Source organism: Cenococcum geophilum (assembly GCF_001692895.1).
Source record: "Cenococcum geophilum 1.58 unplaced genomic scaffold K441scaffold_111, whole genome shotgun sequence".
Lineage (NCBI taxonomy): Eukaryota > Fungi > Ascomycota > Dothideomycetes > Gloniales > Gloniaceae > Cenococcum > Cenococcum geophilum.
Genome location: NW_027137669.1, coordinates 176,867 through 186,547, shown reverse-complemented (window position 1 = coordinate 186,547; position 9,681 = coordinate 176,867). Strand labels below are relative to the sequence as shown.

Sequence of the window (9,681 nt, the reverse complement as noted above, 5' to 3'; positions counted from 1 at the left end):
GAGGATAACTGGTATAATTAACCTTATGTCTCTACCTAGCCTACTACTAGGAGTTGCCTACGTCCTAGCTAATGGAAGGAAGAACGCGCTAACAGAGAACGAGCACGTAGAACCTAGCTAGGATGAGTATATAGAACCCAGCTAGAATAAGCACGTGGAACCTAGCCAGAACGAGCAATATTATAACTTTAGTCTAGTTATATCTAGGTATAGAGAGGAGCAGGTACGTAATAGACCCTATTAACGTTAAATATAATATATTAAGCTGGCTGATAATATATAGAATATATATAGCCGCCTCTGGCTTAAAAGGGTAATATCTAATAATAAGAATAGTAACTCTGGTCTAGTTGTATCTAGGTATAAAGAGGAGCAGGCATATAATAGACCCTGTTAACGTTGTATATAATATATTAAGCTGGCTAATAATGTATAGAATGTACATGGCCGCCTCTGGCTAAAAAGGGTAATCTCTAATAATGAGGATAGTAACTACGAGTCTACACCTACTTTTTCTACAAAATAATAGCGACTAAATATTAATAAATCTACTAAATCTATTAATGATCTGGCAGTAGAACTAGCTTAGTTAAAGACGCGAAGTCCTAATCTTTTAGTTAAGGTAGGTTATACCTTTATGCATAACCAGAGTCTAACTGCAATACTTAATAGTCTCCTCTACTATTTAGCACTTAGTAAGCCCTAGTAAATAGAACACTCTCTTTACTATTTAACCGCCCACCGCTATAAAAAGCAGCATCTTCGCAATATACCTCCGGCTCTTAACAATTGCGTATTAGTTTAAAATACTCTCCTATGCGCCTAATCCGTACCTTACCGCGTAAATAATTGCGTGCTAGTTTAAAATACTCTTCCGCGCACCTAATCTGAACCTTATCGCGTAAATAACTAACATTTGGCTTTATATTCTCCCTAGTAAGCCATATTCGCCTAAACCCTAATATAGCTTCGTCCACGAAATAAGTAACCTCCCTCTAATATAGAGTACACCAATCTAGTATTTGATCTAAAGGGGACCTGGATAGCACTAGGGAAAGTAAGGACGAGTTGGACCACGATAATTTTAACCTAACTGCCGCAATACGGGCAAGAGAAGAGTACCTCTGGATATTATAACGGCGACGCATAAAAAAAAACCCACCTAAGAGACATAAGCCTATATTTGCGCTTTGTAGGTCTATTTTACTAGTAAGGCTAGTAACTAACTCTAGGACTTGTAACGGGTATTTTATTAACCCGTAGTTCGACCGCTTTCTAGGCCTTATTAAGGATATAATAAAAAAGGCATGGTTAGAAGCTATTTTAAAGCAGCTAAAAGTAGTGTAAAAAAAAGCTAATCGTATTCCTAACCTGGTGTCCGCTTATAAGGTATCTATATACTAGAAATATTATATTAAATTGTCTACTAACAATCTTAATATTATATATAGCTATTTAACGTAATAGGGAACTTTAGGAACTACGCAATTATAAAGGCTCGTATAGTTATAAGGGAGGTATATAGGCTAGGGTTTAACGACGCGCCTAAACTAATCGTGGAACTACTAACTAATTATAATTTTATTGCGCTGGATTATATAAAGGTATTTTACCCGTGCTATTTAGTAAAATGCTAATAAGAGTTAATAGCTAAGTAATAACCGCTTCCGTTCCGACGCGATAGTTGCTAGTATAGCTAGTATATTTTATAGTAGAGGAAGAAACGGCCTTGCCTGATTACCCTACTCTTGTAATATGTTTAAAAGGCTTACCGGTAACACTATTGCTTTCGTTTTAATAGCAATATATTATGCAATTAGGGAGTATAAAACTGGGTTTAAGGGAATAGACAACTTTTATAGCACTGTTGTTAGCGGTTAGTATATATCTAGTGTTTTACTACCTATTATTATTCTCTAACCTATTGTAGAAGCCTATGCCAACCTCTTAGGCAGCTAGAACCAGATGTTTAGAAAACGGCAATCTGGAATCTAGCTGCGGCTTTAGCCCGCAGTTATTAAACATGCTATAGGCCTAATGCCAGATTAATTAACTATAGAAATTATCGAGGACCCGTATAAAGATGACCTTAATAACCTTATAGCGGATCTAAGCGACGATATAAGAAAGAGGTTCCTTATAAGCCTTAGCGACAACAAAACTAACGCGATTATTAACTTAGGCTATTTATCGGTAAGCCGGGCTATACTATCTAATCTACTAAGTCTGTCTTAAAGGGAGAGCTTTAGAGTAGGCTAGACTAGTTTACTAAGTCTGTCCTAAATAAAGAGCTCTAAAGTAGGCCAGACTAGTCCGCCAAGTCCGTCTTAAAGGGAGAGCCCTAGAGTAAGCTAGAAAATCTAGGGCCCTACTACTACTATAATATTTACTAATTTAACTTTTAGAACTAGCTAAGTTTGTTAGATTTAGTAGAATATACATCCTCCGCCCTAGTGTACCACTTTATCCTAAATATAGGAACCGGTAAGCCTAGGCCAAAAAGGTTTAAATCTAATAAGTTATTTACATAATTTAAGCAGTACTATAGCCTTGTAGAGGATAGCTATAGCTAGTATAGTAACGGAAAAGCAACATTAAATTTAATTAAGAATGAGGAGTAGTATATAAAGTTTATAATATATGCTCTAGACTCTAGTATAGAGGAGCCGGTAGAGTTTTTAGTAGGAGATTAGGTGTAGGACTTTCTATACTCTCCTATAGGATAACTGCGGCTTCTTTATTATATATACTAGCTCTTAATCTACCTTTCTTTTAGCCTATATCTGCTACTCTTAGTAGCTACTTTTTAGCTATATGTATGTGCTATGCTAGCAAAGCTAAATACTTATAGTATATTATTGTCGCAGGGAGAGCAGGAAAGGTCTTATGCTTTTAGAATATATTATAAAACAGTTAGGATATTATATTAAATTGTCTAAAACAATATAATGGATTATATAAAGAAGTGTATATAATTTGCCTTGCTAGCCTTATAAATAGCTTTAAAGTAGCCTTTGTTTATTATCTAAAATATACTATTAGTATAAAAGAGGTGGATGGCTCCAAATACAATTGTGGTTGTAGGTTGCGTGCAGGTTGCGCGCAGGCTGCGCGCAGGCTGCGTGTCAAAAAAACACAACATAGGCTAGTCGGTTGAGTTGCTAAATGCCCTTAACTGCGCGCCAATTGCGTCAACCACTAACTATTGAGGCCATTGGTAGGGTACTATATTTTGCCGATGTACAGAGTACGCTTATAATTTAAAGCAATATTTATTATATCAGTTTGTACTAATCCAGATTACCTATAGCATTTAACTATTAGGGTTTAATAGTATACCTAATAATCACTAGCTAAGGCCGTATAATTAGTTATAGGATCCTACCGGAAAGTCTAAGAATATCTACTAAAGAGTATAAGGATACCTCTAAGAATAAGAGGAGTAATAGAAGTATATAAAGTAAAGCCTATAAGATGCCTAAAAGCAGTAAAGACTTTAGTATAACCGCAAGCACTAGGATAAGTATTTCGGAGTAGGTAATAAGGTTCTATTACGTTTAATAAATATTAAGACCCGCTAACTATTAAAGAAGCTTAATATAAGATACCTAGGTCCCTTTTAAATTAAGGAACAAATTAGTAAGCTAGCCTACTATCTCTAGCTACCCCCATCTATAGCCTATATACACTTAGTGTTTTATATAAACCTACTAGAGCTATAGCACAGATTACTACTAGAAAAGAACTTCCGTCTAGGCCTAATTAAACACCCTAAGGTATTGGGCAAGCGGTACGAGGTTAAAGCTATATTACGCTATAAGTCTATTAAGAATAAGCTTTAATATAAAGTTAAATAGCTAGGCTAGCCTGCTAAGGACTCTATATAGGAACTAAAGGATTACCTTAATTATTATAAAAATATTTTAAAAGAATATTAGAACCAAGGTCTATAATCTATAAATTATATAGTGTCATCGCGACCTATAAAGAAAGCTCGCAAAAAGAGTAAATAGGTTAAATCGGATATAGAACAGATAAGCTCTAGAAACTATAAGGATTAGGGCTATAACCTAAGGCAGGACTAGTCCTTAGCCTTTTTATATATATAGTATAGAGTTAATAGGGCATTTTGCTAGAATTGCATTCCTATTTATTAATCTATACTAGGAATATTATTCCTAGAGCTTCTAAGCCCTTCCTAAAAGCCTTACAAGGCCTTTCTAAGCACTTAATTAAGGTCCTTAATTGCTACTATATATAAGAACAAATCCTAAAAGTCTAAATCCTAAATACCTAATCTAAAAAGCCACTATGCCTCACCCTTAGGAGCAGGATTAGTATTTATTAGGCTACTAAGTAATAGCTAATAAAAATAGGATCTAGACCCCTTAGTAGGGGTATAAGTAGGCATAAAAATAGGGGTAGGATAATAAGGTGTAGCTAGAGCAGAGACTCTTAAACGCTTAATACTAATATTAGGTCCAAACCAATACTAATAAAGCTCTTACGGCGTAAGCTTATAGTTAATAAAGACACACTTAAGCCTAAAATAAATAGAGATATTAGCTGGCTAGCATAGTCCAGAACCACCAAGACCTTACTATAGTAACTATTAGTTACCTATCCGCTAGATACCTAAAGGGTAACCTACTTAATACCATATTATATTATGCTCTTTTAAAACTTAATGCGCATACGCGAACTCCTTCCTATAGTAGACGGCAACCTTCTTCTTATTACCCCCATCCTGCACCTTATCCTTAGTATACTAACCTTACTTTTATATTAGGCGTTACTAGCTAGCTTACTAAAAATTATAGGCGGTATAGATAGTTATAGCATAGTCTTAAATGCGACCTAGATATTTAGCATTAACGCTTAAATAGGAGAGAGCCCGGGCGATATAGTAGTTAAGGACATTAAAGGAACGTCGCCACTTAGGCCTAGGCTATTAAAGTTAGTAATAGAAATCTATTAAGGATAGAAAAGCTAACCTTAACGTAACTACCGCTCTTAGTACGTATGCATTAATTATAAGGACTAAAGGTATTGGATTTAACGCAGTGCGTCTTATTATAAGCCTCTAGAATCCTATTATTAGATTTCTAATCTTTTAAAGACATATAGGCAAAATTATTTAGGTAGGACCAGCACTAGTTATAGGTTAGGGTTCTATATATAAAGGTAGGGCTAGAATACGCTATAGAATTTACTTAAAAGAGCAGTTAGTGGGAGAACGAAGAGGTATATTAAATTAATAATAAAAAAAAGAAAATCTTAATAATATATTAAAGATACGTCTAAATTGGACAAAGGTTAATAATAGGAAGTAAGGTATTAAGGAAAAGGATTAAGCTCGATAAGTAAAGTGTCTTTATACTTTACCATCTAATACCCTTTTAGTAAATAGCCGCGACCTTACCAATATAACTCTATTATAATAGCGCTATTTAGAAGAAAGGAAACACGCGTATAAATTATTTAACTATTACTTCCTTATAAAAACTAACTACGTAGCCGGGGGAAGGCAATTAAGACATTAAATTAAAAACGTATATAGGTTAAATTAGACCTAAAATAATACTATAGTATTAAAGAATAACGTTATAGACGTTCTTAACAATCATATAATAGCTACAATTGCTATTGCGAAATGTCCCTATTTACTAGGTAATAGAGCTACGCCAAATATACGGCACAGGACTACTAGATTTAAAAGCATATATACTAAATCTTAAGAGATAAGTCTCTTTAACTAACTAATTAATACCTTAACCGCATTTAATAGCCTAAGGGTAAATATAGGAGTAATGCGTTAGTAACGCAGAGGATTATAAGAAAAGGATTATAAGAAAGAATTATAGACTATATCTTAGCAGTTAAAGATAACGGTAAGCCAAGACTCTGTACGTTAAATCCTATACTAAAAGGTTCTATAGAACTATACTAGAACACTAAATTACTTATAATACTTGTAATTAATTACAGACTAGTATAAAGGCTTAGAAGTAAAGTTGCATAAAAATCCCTATATTAGCCTAGCTAGTTACCAGCATACTTCTAATAGGCTTTTAATAGGTCTCCTAGTAATCCCCACATCTTTTCTCTAGTTATATTTTTTCCTTATTAAGGTTTTTTAGAAGTTTAAAGCAGGGGTTAAATAGATAGATAATATACAGCAGTATACCAATATCTCTCTAATATCTTTCCAAACCCCTTCTAGGACAAGCCCTTATAATCTCCCTACCGTAAGGTAATAGCAATTAGGGGCCGACCGTAAGAAGGGGGGGGGGGGTAATATAAGGGATATTATTACGAACACCTCGGGATGCCCTTAGGACAACCCCCAGACGCCCCTTAGATGGTCGCCGGTCACATACTAGAGGCACATGCCCATAATATATAGTCTCCACAATCCCAGAGGCCTTACCTCCTCAAGGATTCGTCTCTCTTACTAATCTATCCTATTCCACAATCGTGTCCTTATAGCCCCCTGTTTACAAGATCCCCTCACAGTAGTATATATATATTAATTAGGAGGTATACAGGCAGTAATTAGGAGTGGCCAATATATATTAAGTAAGAAAAACCAATATTCGATATCGATTTATTTCAATTCGCTTATCGTAATTTTTGGCCACACTGTCATTTTTGGTGGCCTCGGCACGGACACTTTTGACGGTACTGTAACAAAACTCGCCAAAGTGATTGAGCGAGAAAGAAGACGGCCCAGCTGTTATTCCGACGCTAGCCAAAAAAATCACGTCTGAGCTCGCTGAGGTAACTTTAAAGCCCGTTCGCTTTCTCAATCTTTTTCCCTTACCCTAATAATTTCTTAACACTGCAAAAATGGTGGACACCGAGTTCAAATCAGCAAAGGCCGAGTCGTCAAGTGGCCGACAAATGGTGCACAACATAGCAAAGGGACGGAAGTTAAAATTCTCAGAGTCAGCAGCCTACTATAAATCTGAATGAGAATGATACTGAAGTTAGGCAGATTTCTTACCTCGCCTATAGTATCGATTTTTGTCGGAAACCGAAGGACATTCTTGCTCCACTCCGGGCTGCTCAATGGAGAATCAGAGAAACTCTATAATTCTCTGAAAGGCGACTTCATGGAGGCCGAAAGTTGGAAGATTAATTTACCTGATGAAGATCCTGAGCTCTTTGGCTATTTCATTGAATACCTTTACCGCGACTGCTCTCTACTTTCTCGAAACGTGGCCAACTATTCCGAATATATCACAGTCGCCCGGCTGTATGCTTTAGGAGAGAGACTCAGCGCCGTCAAATTCCAGTCGATCGCCCTGTGGAGATTTACAGCATCGCTAAATGGCAATTCCAAAATCCCGGAGCTCAGCCTATGTGACCTCCTGGAAATAGCGTGCACGACTATAACAGCGAGAGTTACCGAGGATCCCATGAGAGCGCAAATATTCTGGTATGCTTCGTCAAGGATCTCTCAGCTTCAGGAGTTCGATATGTTCCGCCAGCTGCTCAAGGAGCTGTCAGAATTGGGCGCCTGCTTGTGTATGTGGTTGAACCGGCAGCAGCCGGCGAAACCAGCAGAGCCCTCTCAAGTTCAGCAGACGAGATTCGAGCCCGAAAGTGAATATGGTCTTGAAGGCTCAGAGGAGACTCAGGAAATAACTTGGACGCGTGAGACAAAGGATACTTAATAAGGCTCCAGTCCGGGAAAGACCGTTGACGGCCGTGGCGAACAGTGGTTAAATATGGTAGCGTATCACGGCCCTCTAGGTCATGATTCATCCTATAACCATGCAATCACTTACGCTTAATAACTTCTGTACGCACGTGAGAAAATATCAATTTGTGGCCCATAACTTCACTCTTTGCCTACTTTCACGATTATGTATATTCGCTTCAAACCCCAAGCTTCCTTAATTGTAGGGAATCATCTGTCTCAATGCAATATTGAGGCTACCATAGGTAAGGTGAAGGTGGTGGAGTTGTAGGAAACAAATAGGTCACGTAATACAATGATAATTAAGATATTTGGGCTCCATGAAATCGGCCTCTGCACCTTCACATGGTGGAGCCCGGGAACCTAGCAGTACTATCAGCGTTCCATCAGGATCGTGCTGATAGACTACTAGAGCAAACGCAGAGACGTGCGTACGGCTGCGCAGCGCCGGCGCTGCGACGTGGTGGTGGTGCGAAGAAATTTCTTGCTGGGGGGGTGACTCCGAGTGAGCCCTAGCGGAGGCTTACGAACACGACTATCACGTCTCTACGTACACGTCCAGTACACTCGAATCACGGCATTCTATTCACGGCGTTCCCCTTCTTCTTATACGGCATGACGATATACCGTACGGCACCTACATGCGACCGTATACACCTCGCAGGCGGAAGGCCTGTGATTAAGCAGGAGGACCGTAAGCAGGCGCATACACGCATACAGGGCAGTAAGGAGCTAGGGGCAGGGAAAACATGACACCTAATGGCAATCTACGATAATATGGAAGCGTGGTACTAAGGGCAGACAGGGCAAGATAGGCATTCAGAACAGGAGTCTCAGAGCAGCGACCTAATGGTATTTTTCCTCCCGTTGATGTACTGTAGTTTGCTTATTATCTGCAAATTCGCTTGATAAGAGCCGCACACATCAAAATATCGGCTTTGTATACAAAATCACATACAAATCAAATATTCTTGTATGCGCACGACTTTTTTTGGCCTTAATTTAATCGCAATGCCTTTTAAACTTCCCCCTTATCGCGTCTTTTAGATATGCGTTGCCTTATACTACAGTTAGAAGGTTGTATGGATTGCTGCAGCTACTCAGGTATATTACTTAACTATATATCGTATGAGAACCTCCCTAGATGTATAGGGGACTCTATACCCCCCTCCTATGGCTTGGCAAGGAAGGCCTTGAGCTTTTGCACCGATATATGAGCAGGTTCGCGATAATCGACGTCATAGTGTTGTAGCCACTTTCTTATAGATATTATAGGCTCTACTTGAATTTCTTACTAAGCGCCCAACTGCCTTCCTTGATGAAATGGCCTGGTTTTTATATAACGAGTTTGACCTAATTATAGGCCTTACAACTATATGGAAGACTCTCGCGCGCCTACAGTAGAGTCGAAAAGTCGTATAGAGGAAGGCGCTTAAGTGAGCAGAAGATCTTCGTGCCTTATAGAAGGGTCGTTAAATTAAATAGGACATTAATTAATTAGTGTTTATTGACAAATTAGGAGCTAATGAGAGAACTGGCTATAGGAAATTTGGGTGGAGTCCTACTACTACACCTATAATAGAAGTCTCCTTAATTCGACGCTTTGAGAGGTGGAGTATACTGCCTACTTATACCTGTAAGGGCTTTCTTTAGGGGACTCTAATTTATTAAGGCTCTATTACTTCTAAGATATTTAATGCATGGATTGAAGCTATAGTCCTCCCGCAGTACATGCCTAGCTATACAACTCTAGTTATGGATAATGCATTAATACATAAGAGTTAGGTAAGAGAGTTAATTTAAGTAAGTATCTATATACATTTTAACGGAAAATAGGAGCTTTAAGCTCTCTATAAGAACGTAGGCGTTTACATAGAATATCTTCCTCTATACTCTCCAGAGTTTAACCTAATTAAGCACGCTTTTCACGACCTAAAGACGTGGATTTGACGTAATATTAGCAGGCTTAGTATACA

At 37.8% G+C, this 9,681-nt stretch overlaps 1 protein-coding gene across 1 annotated transcript; it reads left to right on the top strand.

The window, feature by feature from the left end:
• Positions 1 to 6,805: 6,805 nt before the first annotated feature.
• On the top strand, positions 6,806 to 7,805 carry K441DRAFT_671893 (uncharacterized protein). The gene is made up of 2 exons (XM_067650484.1): positions 6,806 to 6,956; positions 7,007 to 7,805. The coding sequence occupies exons 1-2, from the start codon at positions 6,850 to 6,852 to the stop codon at positions 7,677 to 7,679; spliced, it is 780 nt and encodes a 259-aa protein (XP_067496250.1). The 5' UTR covers positions 6,806 to 6,849; the 3' UTR covers positions 7,680 to 7,805.
• Positions 7,806 to 9,681: the final 1,876 nt, after the last annotated feature.

What these genes read in the sequence shown, in the direction of transcription:
- K441DRAFT_671893 (XM_067650484.1), top strand. Translation starts at nt 6,850, where the DNA reads ATGGTGGACACCGAGTTCAAATCAGCAAAGGCCGAGTCGTCAAGTGGC. An exon ending in AAATTCTCAGAGTCAGCAGC is followed by an intron (nt 6,957 to 7,006) that starts CTACTATAAATC and finishes CAGATTTCTTAC; the next exon opens with CTCGCCTATAGTATCGATTT.